The sequence below is a fragment of the Monopterus albus genome, unplaced genomic scaffold, assembly GCF_001952655.1.
Source record: "Monopterus albus unplaced genomic scaffold, M_albus_1.0 scaffold142.1, whole genome shotgun sequence".
Lineage (NCBI taxonomy): Eukaryota > Metazoa > Chordata > Actinopteri > Synbranchiformes > Synbranchidae > Monopterus > Monopterus albus.
In genome coordinates, this window is record NW_018128022.1 from 583975 (window position 1) to 603443 (window position 19469).

The 19469-nt window shown below is 40.0% G+C and overlaps 1 protein-coding gene across 2 annotated transcripts in view; it reads left to right on the forward strand.

The window, feature by feature from the left end:
- Positions 1-19469, forward strand: part of slc16a10 (solute carrier family 16 member 10) — a 57514-nt gene that overhangs the window by 9560 nt on the left and 28485 nt on the right. For both annotated transcript variants that reach the window (XM_020614098.1, XM_020614099.1), the window contains exon 2: positions 16440-16584. In XM_020614098.1, the coding sequence (XP_020469754.1) occupies positions 16440-16584 (145 nt within the window). The remainder of the gene's footprint in view (positions 1-16439; positions 16585-19469) is intronic.

Sequence of the window (19469 nt, forward strand, 5' to 3'; positions counted from 1 at the left end):
TGTTGACCTCCATCCTCTCTCGTCACAGAAACGTGGACTTTCTTCCTTTATTTACTTTTTCTGTTCTCGCGGCAGACACATCTGACCAATAAGCGGAGAGAACGTTCTCGCGTAGCTTTACGTGACGTGTTTTGGTGCGCTTGGATTTTTCTGTGTGAAACGAAACCGAACCAAGGAGATATTGCTACATGTTTACAAACTCGTCAACTGATTCGGACCAAAGCAAACGAATTAAGGTGTGAAAGCACACTTATTGTGCAGTAACTGGGATGATTTGAGTCTGTCAAAGCTGACATTGGCTGTTATAAATGAGACTGATCGCTCTGACAGCTCCAAAGATAATGCACCAATTTGTTCATTTCGACTTCACTCACTGTTAATCAGTGGAAAACCAGCTACAAATATCCAAAACCCTGGTTTCCTTGGACATGTTGGAGGTGTCAGTGGCACACACACATTAAAGTCATCGACCTGAGCACTGACGAGGGCACGTCTGTGTGTCGAAAGCTTTATCACAGCATTAACACAAGTGGTTGTGAACTACGTGCTCCTTGATTTACTGGTCAAATTGATCCACACAGGACTCAAGTGACAGTGAAAGTGGACTGAAACTTTTATTTGAAAATAAATATGTTCTGCCTGAATACACAAATTTTACAGAATTAGAAAAAATAACGCTGATGAAGATACTTGACACAGGCGAGTCGTACACACACACACACACACACACATATATAATATGTACTTAATTTTTATTTTCCTAATTCTTTCCTTTTTTGTTTGCACATTTTTTCCCTTTTTGTTCTCAGTCCTATCTTGTTTACCTGTCTACTCGTAGCCTTACAGAAAAACGTTGAACATGCACATTGAGAGCCACTGTACCAGAGTTGAATTCTTCATGTGTCCAACACACCCGGCCGATGAAGATGATTCTGATTCCGATTCGCTTTTTCAGTAAACTTTCAGCCTAACGCAGAAAGAGAAGTGATATAAAGCACATCACTACATCGTATAATGAATGTGTTATTTTCCGTTACCAGCTTCTTTTCTATTCACATAAAGACTTCACTTTGTTTCCACTGTCAAAAGCTACAAACCCCAACTGTCAGAAAAACTATGTCAATATAATGTCTCCTTTGTGGCTCTGAATGTCGTAGAACAGTGAGGTCACACTTGTTCATAGGAGTGAGATTTCTCCTCGCTGAAGTGAGAGAAGAACGCTTCATAAATAACTTTTAAGTCCTACTCTGAAGTAGTTTTTTTTATTCCTAAGTCAGCTTTCAGCACGATTCCCAAGAGTGATTGAGACGCCTGATAAATACAGGCCTGATCAACTTTTTAACTCACTTTTTACACTTTGTAAGGTTCCCTAAGACTTGCATCACCAAACGTGTTTATACAGTACAGCTCTTTTCAGAAATTAAATAGGATATGTAATATTGCTGCTTCATCAGTCTGTTAAAGCAATGGCTTTCTGTCCATAGGGCACATTATGGTCATCAGGCCCTCATGCAGACATTCAGGACTGCCTATAAAAATGCAACACCAAAAAGTGATAGCCCACTATAATTATGTTCAGTCTTAGGGTAGCCTAGTATAGCCGTCCCTGGTAGGCTAGTGGTTAAGGCGTAGCGCTCTCGCCAGGGCGCCCCGGGTTTGAATCCAGGTTGCGTCAGGAAGAGCATCCGGTGTAAAACACGTGCCAAATGTCAACATGCGAGGCATCAGTGTGACGATTCACTGTGGCGACCCCTAAACAGGAAAAGCTGAAAATGACTTTCTTTCAAGGTAGCCTAGTGTCCTCAAAGTCACATTATTGGTTATACCACAGCACTTGGTTTAGAAAAACATGCAACAGCAAAGTAACTGAATATTTTTGTAGTACCTCTTTTTGGTGTTAAAAAAAAGTCAAAACCTAATAAAATAGCATAATACCAGTTCTACAGATGAAAATATTAAAAGCTTTGAGCCTGGCTCAAAATCTCTGCCATCCGGCTCTCGCCCAGCTGTCACTGCATAAACTGAGGAACTGAAAAGCCTGAGTTTCCCCCATTTCACCTTGAGCAAACTTAACATACTTTACTTAACATACCACCCTTTCCGGAATACCACCCAGACTGTAGCACGTCTGCTACATGAACACTATGATCAGATTAGTAGGCTTCACTAACATGAGCAAATAGTAAATGCCACAAATGGCTAAATAAATGGCCCGTGCAAACTAACATAACAATGTGTACTTAGAGATATACACACAAGTCACACTACACATATTAGCCGCACTTGTCTTCACTACAGTGCTCAGCAGTGCAGCTGCATATGTTGGTCACAAGGGGGCTCACATCCAGTCAACCTTTGCAGCACTAGCAACAGTGAATAATCTTCTAGAAAAACCTGTGTTCAAAGTATGCGACAGATCAACACCAACATCTAATCAATTGTTCAGTAGGGCATACCTCACATCTCCAAAAAATTTCATTAAACTCCATTCATTCAATACCAGTTTTTTCAGACCAAGTACGAGTACTTTGAGTACTTGCTGATACCAAGCACTTAAGTAAATCATGTGATTCATGGCCTTTGGTCCCGTTTTGGTTCGGTATGCGTTCTCACCAGGAGGACCGCACCAGAGTTCGCTAGATGATGTGGATTGAGACCACCTCATTTTGGGGGTCTCGGTGCGGTTGTTTTGGTGCACACTCGAGTGCGATTACCGTGTTCACACCAGATAAAACGAACCGCACCAAGAGGGAAAACGAACTCTAGTTCGATTCAATTGAACTAAACGCTGTAGGTGTGAAAGCACCCTAAAAGGCGTAGCCTAAAGATGCAATGACTGCAGTTTTAGTGGAGCCAGTGTGTGGTCTTCCTTTTGTTGGAGCAACTGCACCTTGCATAAGATCTGTCACAAAAACTAGTTAATCTATGGCCAAATTGTGTCTTTTAACGAGCTCAGCATCATTAAGTGTAAGTAAAACATTTCTCCTCCCACTCAGTCTGTGTGCTTATCTTTGTCAGAACACCACCCTCCTGGCAGCTCCTAACCAGTCTGGACACCTGTGGAGCTCTCCCACATTTTGGTGGAGATGGGAATAACTTCCTAAGATGGGAGTGTTGATAAATTGCTCTTACTTCTACTCCTAAAAGTAAATTGACACAAAAATGTGTCATTCTGATCATTTATGGCCAGTTAGGAGTGATTTCTACTCTGACATGCTTGGTAAATATGGGCCCAGCTGTATTTTTTTAAAACCAAAACTGAGAGGTTCTCAAGTGTTTTTCCCTTTTCATTGCATGCTTCATTTACTTCAACTTCTGTCCTTTTATGCCATGGGAATGTTGTTTCTCACCTCTCAGACAATGGTTGAAACCAGCATGTTAGCTGTGAGTATCATGTAGAGTGGTTTCTTGTTTTTTATGCTTTTATAATCTGTCGTCTCCTATCCAAATTTGTCAGTCTGTTAAGTCTGTCACCTCCATAAAGCCCAATAATAGGACAGAAAATAATACCAATAGTTCTCTTTTAGATTAAACATATGCAGCTGAAATGGAAAGCTTGTTACTATTTCAAAATGTAGGTTTATACTTAGTTTGTTTCTGGTTCCAGGTTCTTGTAAAGACATCAGGGGTTAGGATTGCACTGTTGTACACTTCCTGCTACACCCTGTTTCCCCAGCACTAGTCTACCTCTCAGCATTACCATGCATTCATTTGCTTGTATTTGTTTCCGAACCTGTTTGCCTGTTCCCAGAGGGAAGATGAAGTGCTACTTCAACCAAGACGACCATTCTTTACAACACAAGTCTTCCTGTTGGGAGAAGAGGGCTGATGGGTGTTACTGGCCTAGCTGAGTGGTTGTGAAGGCGCACATAGGCACACAAGGAGTGCTGACATGCCTTTGTCCGACAGAACGAGAGACCAGAAAGACTGGATAAACATCATGAATCCTTCCATTAACACTTTTATCTGAGATGGTAAATGGCCTTATTCTCGTATAGCTCTTTTCTACGCTTTACAGCACACTCAAAGCGCTTTCACACTACTTGGCCATTCACCCATTCGCACTCACCAACTCTCACATGTTATCAATGTTAGCTGCAGCAACCATTTTCATATATGACTTAAGAAATATCACATGTCATATCAACTTGTAGTTGATCCAAGTATAGGACTAATATAATATAGTCCAGCCTAGATCCACTTGTGGTTTGTCTGTACATTATTTCCACTGCCATTAGCTTCTTTTCCAGATAGACAGTACTCGCACTCTGTTCTGAAAGAGGAACTACCTGCCACTACCCTCCCTCAGGACATAACTTCTGCTATCTGCACACTCAGTTTATCTTAAGACAGCAGTTTCCCTTCTTGTTTGCATTGACACTAACGTATGGATGGAGCTTTCAGAGTTAGCAGTGTGTTTCCAATTAGATAATACATGTTTGAGGCAGGTTGTTTACTACACAAGTGGGACTTTATCTCAACATGCAAGGGACTGCCCCTTGTGCGTTTTAAGATATGAGGTTACACCAACCATGATTAGTGACATGCTGCATTTAAAAGCCAGTAGGTTGAAATGTTTATATTTTATTTATTATTTCTATAAATTATAACTGCTGGGGCACCCTGATAGCCAAATGGTTACAGGATATATACCCATGATCAGTGTGTGCGCAACATCGGTGGTTTGAGTCCGACCTTTGCCAGAGAATGGGAGAGCAGTCATATAGAAGCTCAGTATACGAGTTAAACGATGTGTACCCATTATTTGGCTGCAAACGGGGGTGTCAGGCCACGCTGTCTTAAATCTTCAGAGCCCCACAATAAGCAGCACCATTTTCCAGACGTAACCTACCCTTAACACAAAGCCTCCCTGAGCCCTATCCTCACTCAAACTAAGAGCAGATATGTGACCTGAAATTGTATTTTCTCAGGTCAAGCAGTGGCTGGTCTAACTGGCTTGTAGTGGCAGTCACCTCTGAGAGTCTGGTTTGCTCAGCTGTCCAACCACTGACACTGTTCTACCAAGACTGTCAAAAATAAATAAATTATGACTACAAAGTAAGGTGTCATCATTAAGACACTAAGTAAACCATACACGGAACATGCAGACATTACTGAGTAGATTACTACTTAAAGTGCAGTGTCAGGTAATTGTTCTTTATGGAGACTCACTTTAGAAATCAGGGAAACAGTGAAAACCTGAGCTCCCTTTGCTGTGACATACCAACGGACATGCTATAACACGCTTCTTCTCATGTCCCCACTCTCATGCTGGTGAAACAGAATAAACATAGAAAGCACCTCTACAAGTCAATATTATTTTTTTTTCTCTTATATAGTCATATATTGTACGGTTAAGTGATTAAATACTAACAATACTGAACACCACAAATTGTTATTAATGGAGTCATTTTAGTTACATAAAAGGACAATGTTTAAATGTCTGTGTGCAGTTACATCAGCTCAGTTGTCTACAGAGTGAGCCACTTCAAAAAGTTGTATGGAAGTCAAAATGTAATTTGTTAGTGTGTTAAACTTTCCAATCACTACTTTTATTATCATAAAACTAAAATGTGTTAAAGGATATCACTCCTTTTGGTCATAATGGATTTATAGGGACGCCCTGTTCACATTTAAACAGTTGTACCTTCACACCTGGAAGCTTCCCAGTACAACCACACACTGACCAGTGGCCGCTGAGCAGCTCCATTGGAGCAGTTGGGGTTACGGGTCTTGCTCCCGGGCACCACAGTGATGTTACTTCCAGTCACAAGCTCGCTTCTCTTACCTTCAGGCCACCACTGCATCAAATACAGTGTTAATTTCCTGTTGATCAGTGTGTGTGTTAAGGACAAGAACTTACCTGTCACAGCATATCGGTTTGTGGTGACATTTGAAGTCCTCCAGAGAGAAAATTCTCCTTTGAGTCCCCTTTTTTTTCTTTTTTTTTTTAATCATCAAATTAGTATAGAGTGTGTGGCCATGACTTGACTGTTGTTAAATTGCAAGATTGCAAAGCATAGTTAACCAATCACAGTGTGTAATGTTGGGGTGGGGAGATCCAGCCCATAGACTGGTTGGAACTGTCAGGTCAATGGCCTTCACATCTGTGTCCAGGCTCTGGTTCCCTCCCTTTGGGAATGCTAGATTGGGTTCCTGGGCCTTGTGTCATAAGACCCTCCTACCTGTCATCTAATGTTAAGCCAACCCCAGACCTTTGACTAAACACAGTTTAGAGTTCTTTTTTGTGTTGTTTTTGTGAATCTGAAGAAACTTGAACTCAGGTGGTTGACTGACATTTATGCCAACAACATACTTTGGCTGAATATTATTTTCACTCAGTATCAAAGGAAAACAAAAGGGATGCAAGATAGCTGATAATGTTATATTTCAGGATGTGAAACTGACACTGTGACTGTAGTTGAAAATATTGTTTGTGAGAGCCTGCCATGCTGAGTATGAGGTAGCTAGGAGATGTGTTTCACAGTCACCTGCAGACTCATAGCAACAGGCTATGCTGCAGCTAGGCACCTGATGTGCTGTTAATTGGTGTGCCAACATTAGTAGGTGAAACGTAGGTTAAAAATCTACCAGCTGTGAGCCTGACACAGGTGTGCTTGTACAAACATAGACTAGATATTAACTCTTCTCCATATGAATGAGGGAGTATGGCTATTTTCTCTTGCTGCTGCTATGGGAGTATGGGGAAAGTCTGATTTGATAATTTGTTTTTTTTTGCATCCCTAAATGCACAAAACAATATATTGTGGAGACGTACAGAGTATCCTCTACAAAGTCTATCATACACAGGCCACTGTGGCTCTGGAGGTAGAGCAGTCACCCCCCTAATCAAAAGGTTGGTGATTTGATTCCTGTTCTCCCTGGTCCAGCTGTCAGAGCATCTTTGGGCAAGACACTGAACCCCAAGTTGCTCCTGATGGCCAGAGCAGCACTTTGCAGGGACGGTGCTACCATTGGGGTGTTTTTATCTGCATGTGAATTGGTGTTGCAGTCTAATCTTAAAGGCAGACAGGGTGTCTGGCTCCTGAACTGAGACTGGAAGCTGGTTCCACAGGAAAGGAGCTTGATAGCTAAAGGCTCTGCCTCCCATACTATTTCTGTGGACTCTAGGAACCACAAGTAAACCTGCACTCTGAAAGAGAAGTGCTCTGTTGGGATGATAAGGCTCTACGAGGTCTTTAAGATACGATGGAGCCTTGTCATTAAGGGCTTTGTATGTTAGGAGAAGGATTTTAAATTCTATTCTGGATTTTACAGGGAGCCAGTGGAGAGAAGCTAATATGGGAGAGATATGATCTCCTTTGCTAGTTCTTGTCAGTACTCTGGCTGCAGCATTTTGGATTAACTTAGGGAATTATTGGGACATCCTGATAGTAAAGAGTTACAGTAGTTCAGACTGGAAGTAACAAATGCATGGACCAGTTTTTCAGCATTACTTTGAGACGGGATGGTCCTGATTTTTACAATATTGTGCAAATCTAGAGACTTGGTTTATGTGTGATTTAAAGGACATATCCTGGTCAAAAATGACTCAAAGGTTCCTCACAGTAGTACTGTAGGCCAGAACTATGCCATCTAGAGTAACTATATGGTTAGATAGCATATTTCTATGGTTTTCAGGCCCAATAACTTCAGTTTTGTCAGAGTTTAGAAGTAAGAAATTACAGGTCATCCAGGCCTTTATGTCTTTAAGACATGCTTGAAGTTTGACCAACTGATACGATTCATCTGGGTTCATTGATAAATATAACTATCATCTGCATGGCAATGGAAATTCTTGCTGTTTCCTGATAATATTGTCTAAAGGGAACATGTATAAAGTGAAGAGAATTGGACCTAACACAGAGCCATGTGAAATACCATGATTAACTTCAGTCTGCATGGAAGATTCATCATTAACATGAACAAACTGGAATCTTTCTGATAAGATTTTAACCAACTTAGTACAGTTCCTTTAATCCCAATAACATGTTCAAGTCTTTTTAGTAAGATGCTGTGATCAATGGTGTCAAAAGCAGCACTGAGAACTAAGAGGACAAGTATAGTATATGAACCTTGTAAACAACAGTGGGAGCCATAGTAAACAGCTTTGTTATTTAGCTTTGGTTTTAGTAGGAATATTACTGGGAGCTGTCAGATTTATTAAATGCATATAAAGTTTTTGCAACAAAATACATAACTAAGATCTATGAAGTAAAGATTTGTCAAATGTTTTATTATTTTCATTTTATTAATATTCGTTCATCCATTTCATCACGTTGTCTTTATTGTGATTACTGTTTGTCTGCAGTTCAGTAACCTGGAATCAGATCAAATTTTTATGGCTTTTTCATCCTGGAGATACTAAGTATCATTCAACAAGGGGCATATCTAAACTGTGGCTTATTGCCATCTGTATACTGTGCACTTAAAAATGGGATGGACAAATCTCCCCCAATCACCAAGTGGCTCTGACACACCACCCCCTTATTTTTACATTAACTCAGAACACTACTCCCGTTAAGCTTTTTTTTTCCTTATTGGATTCACTGCAGAGAAAAGACATTCCATGCATGCTTATGCGTGATCGCCATTTTATGTACAGCCATAAATCACTCTGCAGCTGCTCCCTAAAGTTTTTGCTGTGTCATCAAGTAGATGGTTTCACTTCTTGTGATGTGAGACCAAAAATACATGGACATGAGCTGGAACTTGTTATGCAAGCACACAAAATGTGGCATTTTTTAGTGCCTCTCCCCATCCAGAACCTAAAATGGAGCAGCCTTGTGTAAATGGCTTCCAGCTGCTGGAAGCGAGAGTTAGAGTGCTATGGTATACTCTGGACCATATGTGTGTCTGCAGCACAGTGAGGCCCTGACTAGGGTTATGACTGGGGTGTTTGTGATTAAACAGCAAGAGCTGTAAGGTCCTTCTTAAATAGGAATGGTTGTTGTACAGTAAGACCATTTTAAGTTATTCTTGGGTTGAAATTTGAGGTGAAAATAGTCACAGGAATTAACTCGGGTATATCCATGCTGAGAAAAATATCAGGCTTCACCTGCAGGAATCTCTTTTTTTATAACGGCCATTAAGGCTGCAACTGGTTTTCTTTAATCTGCTTATTCTAGGGAAAATCACTGTTGTAAAAGATGGCCTTGACTTGACGGATACAGAGGGGGATCTGTGTCAGTAATGATTTTGCCAATCTTTATTATAGAAATATTAGTTTGAACAAGTAATGAAGTGTTATTTGCCATAAAGGAGGATTCCACTGATTATTTACATGGCCATGAGTTTAATATTTATGAACAGGCCTACTTAGCCTCTGGCTATTGGCCAGTAATTCTTTTGTGGCACTGGAGGGGTCTTGTTTTTTATCAGCCTGAAAATTTTCCTGCTCTACAGTAATTCTGTCTGAATAGGGATTTATTATGAATCACTAGACAGCACTCTGAGAGTGCAACCCTCCTCTAATGCAGCTCACTATCTCATTAATGCTATTCCACCTAAAAGCAATATCTCCGTGATAGTGTGACCATCATAATAGGATTCCTTCACCATGAAAACCTACCCATAGCATTTGGAATCATATTGATATCATTAGTATTGTGAAGGTTATTCAAGAAAAACGGTATTTTAGTAGTGATGGTTTTCTTCAGGATCTAGTTCAGTTACTTTTGAAGATTCATCAAATCCATTGACACCTTACTGAATTAGCAGAGTTTCTTAGTTGTAAGTCTATAGCTTATGTATTATAGCAGTTGGTTTTCTGGTCCCATTAAATGTGAACATTCTGGATCAGAGTTAGGAGCAAAAATATTGAAATTGTCCCTATTTCACAATGGTGCAGATTCCCTTAAATATTCCTGGATCTGGACAATGATTTTGATCAGTATCAAAATCTTATGGATTGTTCTGATCATACCCTACCTCTCAAAAAAGTTCATCCAAGTACATTCTTTTTTTTTTTTTGAGTTATGCTGTGAACAAACCAACATAACCTCTTTTTTGCAGAAGTAATAACTGGTCAGGATCTGTAGAAAATTAATAACTGGGGCTTACGGTTTGAAAGGATTGGTCTCATTCCAAGTGCCTTCACCATGTGACTTTCTTTTAAAAGAGGACAACCTGTAAGCTAAAAATACTCATCCACTGCATTTGATATTGTCCTTTCACTTACTCTGACTCTTGCGTTACTACTAAAAAGGGGAGTTGTTGCTCTGGCAGCATATGTATCAACTTACAGTTTGGTTCAACATCAACTTCAGTGCTGCTTTGGCTTTTTGACAGGTTGCCCTTAAGTCCCATTCTAATCCAGAGTATAGATTTTCAATGAACATCATTTATCATTTATCTTGGCAAGTGATGCAAGTTTCTCAGAAGACAAACGTGCAGTATGGAAATGTTCCAGCGTCTGTGGCTCTGATTCGGTTGCTGCAGCTCCCCTCAGGAGGGCCATAATGAGTCTCCGCTTTGTGCTGAACATGTTCAGCTTACATATAGTAGGCCACAGTTTGTAAATCCATTATCTCTGCTACATGCTCTACTTTGGATTTTTTTTTTAGGAGGAGTTGCACTAGGCAGTAGGAAACAATGCTCTGGCAGGATGTAATGCAACCCCAAATCAGAAAAAGTTGGGACAGTATGTAAAGTCTAAATTAAAACTGAAAACTGTAATTTGTAAATCATCTGTGTCCTGTATTACATTGATATATTTCAAGGAGTATTACAACACAGCAGCACATTATTTGATGTGATACCTCATCAATTTTATTCTTTGTTCAAAATAAACACACTTCAATTCTGATGCTGCAACACATTCCAAATAAAGTTGGGACAGTGAAGCATTTCAGGGCCAGTAATGAGGTAAAACAATGACATGATGTTGCCATTTGAAACAGGTGATAACAGGTGGTTACAATCATGGTTAGCTATAAAAGTGGCATCCAGGAAAGGCCGAGCCCTTTAGGAGCAAAGATCAAATCAAATTTTATTTGTATAGCACCAAATCACAACAAAAGTCATCTCAGGACACTTGGTCTAGACCTTACTGTTATCACTATTATTGCAGAGGGAAACCCCGATGGGCCGAGGATCAACAGTTTGCCAATGTATGGATGAGAAAATTGTTGAAATATTTTAAAACAAAATTCCTCAAAAAAAAGATAGGAAGAGATTTGGATAGGTCACCCTCTATGGTACAGAACATCAATTATAAGATTCAAGGGATCTGTTCATAAAGGGTACAAGCCTAACTTGGATGACTTTTTTGAAGGGAAGGAATGCCATGGCCCAAAGACGAAAAGTTCCATCCAGACTGTTACCAGCAACAGGTCCAAAAGCCAGGGTCTGTCATGGTCTGGGGTTGTGTCAGTGTCTTTGGCAAAGATAACTTGCACTTCTGTGATGGCTCCATTAATGCTGAAAAGTACATAGAGATTTTGGAGCAACATATGCATATGCATATTTCAACAAGGCAGTTTAAGACCTCATACTGCACACATTACCAAAGCATGACTGTGGAGGAAGTCCAGTCCCACCTTGTCCCCAGTAGAGGATGTGTGGCATATTTTGAAATGCAAATTGTGTCAACAAAGACCCAGGACTGTTACATGCCTTAAGACTTGTTTGCAGGAGGAATGGGACAAAATTACACCTGACAAATCTAATCACTTGATGTCCTCAGTCCCTAAATATATTTTAATAACACCTGACAAACTTAAACAATTGGTGTCCTCATTCCCTAAACGTCTTTTAAGTGTTGTGAAAAGGAGCGGCAACATCACACCGTATTACATCAAATAATGTGCTGCTGTATTGTTTTCAATGTAATACAGGACACAGATGATTTACAAATTACTATTTTCAGTTTTAATTTTGATTTTACATACCATCCCAACTTTTTCTGATTTGGAGTTGTACAAGGCCAGCTGAGAAATGCAAAGGTCTCGACACCAAATTATGTACCTTTACTTTTTCATCCTTTTCTCTCACTTCCATTGTCTTTGTCAAAGAAAAATCTGCCCTGCCTTGTGGGAGCCTACAGTGTTTCAGTACAGCATGTTCTACTTCCTGACCTCAGGTCAGTGGGACAGAAATTCCAATTGCAATGTGATCTGGCTGATGAGGTTCTTGGGGGAGGTTCTGCTGCAGCAGCCATTCAGCTCGTTGAGCTGCTCTGTCATTACGTCTTCCTGTGGAGATCCAGTAAACCTGGGGCCACGTGCTGATACATAGCCCCAGTGTGCTCAGACGTGTAATGATCAAGGCTTTTCCAAAGATGCTATGCTTTGCTTTGGATTTGGTTTGAAGTCAGACAATCAAAAGATTCTAGGATAAAAATAAGAACATTGCAAAATATTCTTTGAATGAATGCAAATAAATATTGATACTGCTAAAAATCTTCAGTTTCATCTTTTCACCTTCATATCATTGGGGGGGAAAACATGTCAGTGGGTCAGTTCAGAGAAGAAAGAAAAGAAATCCATAGCATGTCTGTTCTGTACATTTGTCTTCTTGCTGGGTTGTATTAAGTTAAACAGATGTCTTCTATGTAAAAGCAGTTAAATCACTGTCAGTCTGACAGATGGTTAGGTATTTTACTGCTTCGACCGATAATTAGATGTGCTTTTTGTATTAAAAAAAAGGGGAGAAAGCCTGTTTCATTAACATTACATCATGAAAAAATGAGAAGCCCTACTGCATGGTTCCATGTTAATGTAGTGATACAGAGGAACATCTGGTCCTGTGTTTTGTTTTGTTTTCACATCTGATTTATTAACTCCTTTTGTATTTCAGTGCCTGAGATATAAAGCATAGGAGTTTTAAATGCTCTCTGTTAAATGAAGTCTGACGTTATTCTCTATTTTGGAGGTAGATTTAAGTCTGAGCATCTTTAGTCAGCAGACTCCTATAATGTATTACAGGGACATGCTGTTTATTTGACAAAGCCAGGAAAATGTCCTGCACACCACTATAACATGCCAATTACGCTTGTCCATTAGTTATTTCTGTTGACTTTGGTTAACAGATAACCTTTCAACCAAATGCTTTAATGTAGGCCTGGTGAATTTACTCACAAACAGAAGAGATCCATTAGGGCCGTTCTGTGCTTCCACACGCAGTCTTTTTTTGTTGTTCTTACCCAGTGATTGCCAACCAACTGGTGTTGTATAAATATTAGGGATGGGATGATATGAACTTTTCTTGATACAATTGGACACACAATATGGTGTGTATGATTCGATTCAAACAGGATACAATTAAAAATTCAATGAAAACAATGTATAGCTAGCTGTGAAATACTCATATTTTATTCCTCTTTTTCCCCCTTTTCTAGAATTGGTTTGATTATGTAAAAAATGACCAGATACAGTATAATGACGTAGGTTCATATTCAAAATTTATTTGTACATCACCAAATCACAACAAACGTTGTCTCAGGACACTTTACAAAGTAAGGTCTAGACCTTATTATTATTATTATTATTATTATTGAGGAAAACCCATCAAATCCCCCTTGACCAGCACTTGGTGACAGTAGGGAGGAAAAACTCCCATTAACGCAGTTGTTCTCAAACATTTTCTGTCATTCCCCACTTAAGAGGGTGGGCAAATTTTCACGCTCCACTTGCCAAAAAATGATAACGAAATCAGCCAATTTTAAAATATCAAATTTATTTAAATATCAAATAACACCAAGTTCAAAACAGATAAAATATAAGTGCAACTGTATCATTTTACAGAGGGATGGTTTTCAATTTTGCAGCACTTTTCTCATCCAGCATAATCGACACCATGTCTACAGCAGCAGGGAGAATGAGCTGTGTAATGATACAAGCACTAGGTGCTGGCCCCTTAAAGAGCTAGTTGGAGCATGCGCTGTATAGTAAGGAGTTATGTTACTGACTGTTACGTGACAACAATGTTATGAAGTGACTTATATACACACACACACACACACACACATATAGTTTCTCTTCAAGCCAACCCCGTGTAATATTATGAAGAACCCACAACACAAACATCACAATCTGCTCAGTAATTGTGTGGGAGTTGTTTGCACTGGGCAGTTCTGTTTGCAACTTTGAATGAAGCCATTTTTGCTCACTGATGTGGATTTTACCATGCGATTTGCCTGCTGACGGTTTTCTGCCAGTTTTCTTTTAAAGAAGTCGAGTGGTTTATTAACGTGACTGTGGTGTGTTGTCTCTAAATGTCTTCTTAATTTGTTGGATCTCATGCTGTCTGCTGCCAGCTGTTTTTGAGACACAAGACACACATGGGTCTCTCCTCTGCCCCCACAATTCCCACAGTGAATCCAAGCGCAAGATGGGCTTCATCATATTTTCTTTTCAGCTGGCTTTTTGGTTGATAAGGCTACTGCCTGTTGTTTCTTTTGTCTGCTTGCGCTGAATTGCCAGTTTTTTTTTGTGGTCCATGTAACACATTTATCCATTTACGTTATTATACCTACTATGTACACTTTTGGCCCTCTGTGTGAAAGTTTACTTATATTGTTGAGTTGCCGTTAACATGTCGACGGTAAACCGTTATCGTAGCACTATGGTTCCACTTTTTTCTCCTGGGCCGTGAACTGATGTTGTTTTAATTTACTTGTATTAATGACCCACTTCTAATTTTCTCCCTTCATTGCGCCCCACCTGTCATGTCTTTATTCCCCACTAGTGGGGCACGCCCCACACTTTGAGAACCAAGGCTTTAACGGAAGAAGCCTCCGACAGACCCTGGCTCTTGGTGGGCGGCCTTTTGCCTCGACCGGGCTTTGTACAAATGCAAATTTAACAAAAACCATCAAAACTAGAAGCAATTCAGTGGTATCAAAATATTGCAATACAAACTATTTTTATGTACTTAATATTGCACCAGGCCCAGATGGCGTGGCCCCCTCCTGCCTGAAAGTGTGTGCTGATAGCTGGTTCCCATCTTCACACTCATCTTCAACAGGCCACTGGAGTTGTGTGAAGTCCTCTCCTGCTTCAAACGCTCCATCATCATCAGTCCCCAGGAAAACCTTCATCAGTGGACTGAGTGACTACAGACCTGTCGCCCTGACATCTGCTTCTGTTTTCACACTACACCAACGACTGCATCTCGAAGGACCCCGCTGTCAAACTCCTAAAGTTTGCTGATGATACGACGGTCATCGGTCTCATCCGAGACAGTGACGAGTCAGCCTACAGACAGGAGGTTGAGCAGCTGGTTCTGTGGTGTAGCTGTAACACCCTGGAGCTGAACACGCTCAAAACAGTGGAGATGACAGTGGACTTCAGGAAGAACCCTCCCACCTTACTTCCCCCTCACCATACTACTCACATAAGATCAGATCACATTTTATGACAAAATAATGCAGAAAACCATGAAATTCCAAAAGGCTCACATACTTTTTCTTGCCACCGTGTGTGTGTGTGTGTGTGTGTGTGTGTGTGTGAGGAGCTTTAGAGTGGAGTTTGAATACTATATGTCAAATTAAGTGCTTTTCTGTCCACCTACAGTATACTGTACCCCTGGTTTGACCCTCCCCTTTTCTCACCTTTCACATTAACAGAACTCAAGTGGCTAGTGTGTGTTTTGATATTTGTTGTTGAAGCTTCCTAGTTGACCTCTCACCCTTATTCCTGCCTTGTAGCAATTACTATACCAATTCCTTACCAATTATTGTACATTTACAGTAGGTACTGGGAAACTGGAATCAGTCTGTTTGCACTTAGATGCTGCTGTTTGTCATCAGACTGACCTTTGGCCCAGACAGCGAGGAAATGATGCCCAGTAACGCAAACAACATGTACTGTGTGTGAAGGCTAAGGATAGAACAATGGAGACACCCATAAATACAGTTGTAGGCTAAACGATGTCTTATCAAAAGGCATCATCAAAAAAGTTGTTTGTTTCCTGCATCAGTTTTAGTAAAGGGGAATGATATCTCCTTGGTATCTGTGCACTGTATCTTTTTTCAGGCCCAAGTGCTTTCCTGATCACTTCTTCCTGTCCATTCAGTGTGTTTTTCTGCTGTTGCCTGTCATTCTTGGAAAGTCAAGTGGCATCTCCATGGCTTTTGCTAAACATGTTTTTGTCAAGATTACAAATAAAAATGAATACAGATACAAACAATGTAGAGTATGATTAATACCCAGGATATAAAAAGGAAGCTCATGACGTGTTGGTTGGTTGCCTGAGGAAGTGCAGTGTACACTGTTTATGTGCATGGATACAAGAGCAACAGTGTTCTGTTGCATCATTGTTTAGTTGTCATTGTGTGTAGCATTTATATTAAGCACCATCTTCCTGGAGGTGGTTTTGTGATGTCTTTAACGTTATATGCTCTTTTGAATTTGAAATGATAATCAGTCTGATTTAACAGCCTATGCTAGATTATCTCACTCATCCTCACTTGCTTTCTGTCTCTGTGTCTCCTGCAGCGTGGGTGGGCTCCCTCTCCATGGGGATGATTTTCCTTTGCTCTCCCATTGTCAGCGTATTCACGGACATCCTGGGCTGCAGAATTACTGCAGTGGGTGGCGCTGCTGTCGGCCTAGTCGGTCTTCTGGCCAGCTCCTTTGTCACGTAAGGAAACAATTAAATTTGTCAAAGTTACATCATGCTATCACTCCATAAAGTGTATATATGACAATAGTTACCCAACAGATCTAGCTAACTGTTTTAGATGTTGCTTAACTAATCCAGGGTAACATGTTTATTAGGCTAAAATGCTAAACCTGTCAATTCTTATCCAGCTAATTTGGTTCCTATGAAGTAGTTGGAGGATTGATTAAATCCTAAAGTAATCATTTGCATTTGTTTTAAATGCAGACAAAAGGAATAGAGAGTTGAAACCATGATCAGCATTTGTTTGACTGGCTGAGTTTTGATCATGGGATAGCAGGTACATGAGGTAGGCGAGTTAGGAGCCCTCCCATCATACACTGGGGTAATACAGCCCCAAGAAAAAGTAATGCCACTGTTTGCAGTTTTCTGGTTGTCTGCATAAGTTGGTTATGAAATGTGATCTGATCTTCACCAAAGTCACAAATATCAACAAACAAAATGTTTCTAAGCTGATAAAACACAAACTGTCACAATCTTTCATGTCTCTATTGAACACAGTCATTAAACATATAAAGTGATAGTGGAAAAAGTAACAACACTTGTCTTCTGATGTCATTAAATGTCAGCTGGCATCAGGTGTTGGCAAACCTGGGGTCCACTTAATGAAACAAGAATTGAGGTGTGGTTTGAAAATACCTGGACTTAGACAAACACTCAAACACTGTCAGTGTGCTGTTCACAAACAGCATCAGCTGATTTCAGAAGGCCTATGATCAACAGTTGATTTGGATGTAGCTGGAAAAGGTTAGTTATCTCAAAGACTTCAGATATCAGACCACAGTGAGACATACTGTCTATAAATGGAGATGATTTGGTTCTGTGGCTACTCTCCATAGAAGTGGGCGCCCAGCTAAGATTACTCCAAAGTCACAATGCAGAATGCTCAATGAGGTAAAACAGAACCCTAGAGTAACAGATAAAGACTTGAAGGATTCACTAGAGTTGGCCAACATCTCTGTTCATGAGTCAACCATATGCAAACTATTGAAGAGGCATGGTATCCATGGCAGGACACCATGGAGGCAGCCACTGCTCTCCAAAAACAACACTAGAAGTTTGCCAAAGACCACCTTGACACTCCACAGCACTACTGGGAAAATGTCCAGTGGACAGATGAAATGAAAGTAGAACTGTTTGGGAAGAACACACAGCACTATGTGTGGCATAAAAAAGAGAACCTTGTACCAACATGAAAACATCATCCCAGCAGTGAAGTAGGGTGGAGGCAGCATCATGATGTGGGGCTGCTTTGCTCTGGACCTGGACCAGTTGCCATTGTGGAGGGAAAATGAATTCCCAAGTTTATCAAGGTGTCCTAAAGGATAAGGTCAGGGTGGCTGTCGGCAAGCTGAAGCTCAGAACAAGCTGGGTGATGCAGCAGGACAATGACCCTAAACATCAAAGTAAACAGAATGGCTTCAGAGACACAAACTCCACCTTTTGGAGTGGCCCAGTCAGAGCCCAGACCTCAACCAAATAGAGACGCTGTGGAGTGATCTTAAGACGTTCACACCAGGCGTCCTAAGAATATGGCTGAGCTGAAGCAGTTCTGTGAGGAAGAATGGTCCAGAATTCGTTGTGCAGATCTAATCCACAGCTACAGGAAGCACTGGCTGGAGGTTACTGCTGCCAAAGGTGGTTCAGCCAGTTATTTAAACACTGTTGCTGTGACTTTGTATGTTTAATGGGTGTGTTCAATAAAGACATGACAGATTAGGACTGTTTGTGTTTTATCAGCTTAGAAATATTGTGTTTGTGGATATTTGTGACTTTGGTGAAGATCAGATCACATTTCATGGCCAGTTTATGCAGAAAACCAGAAAACTGCAAACGGTGGCATTATTTTTTTTCTTGCGGATGGATTCATGTACCTAATTCTAATTTTATGTCTCCGCCTTTTATTCATTTTACTATCATTTTGTTCCATATTGTTTTATCATGTCTTATCTTAATTATCATGTGTTTATCATCCCACTTTCATCACAGTTAAATGTATTTCCAGTGAATTTACAGTACTTAAACCATTAGTGCACTTGTTGTTCCGACAGTAGCTCCAGCTAAATTTTAAACCGGCTTCAAAGAAAAAATAAAAATCCAGACTTATGTCAAATGAGATGGACAAATTTACAATCTTCTGAGCACTCTAAGGAGCATCTTAAAAGCTTGCTTAAAAGTTCAGGTTCATTCATGCAGTAGTCAACAAAATCTCACAAAGTCCATTTAGCTCTGGGGGTTTTGATGGTTTCACATGATGTTTCTCAGCAGATGAAATTGCTCATCTATTGCCAATATGGTCATAAAATCTTTATTGTTCTCCTTCCACAATTCCAGGACAACTGGACAAACTCCAGCTGCTGTAGAACAGCATGAGATATAGTTGAAAGCTCTGGAACAGCTACTAAATAGACCTTGTGGTGAGATTAATTTGTCAAATAATAGTGCAAATGTAAAAAATAAATAAAAAGAGGTTTTATGTTGTTTGACGAGTTAACAATTAGAGCACTGATGAAGCCTCCCTGATGAACTGTATAAATAGTTAGCTCATTACACAACAAATGAATCATAACACTATAATTTTACAATCCTAAACATGTGGATTTTCTGTTATAAAACATTTATTAACCTTTTATTAACTGTTTATATGTAGGAGAGATCATTCACAGATAGGGTTTAAAAACTATGAAAAGAATCTGTTGTAAATTCAACAATGCTATAATAGCAAGCATTCATTATCGTTTTATATACCAGTTGTAGATGTGTCATAGGAAAACTTTTAAAGGTATAAATGTGTGACCACTAAAAAGTGGCGATATCTCTGTTTACTACTTTAGAGGGCCATTTAT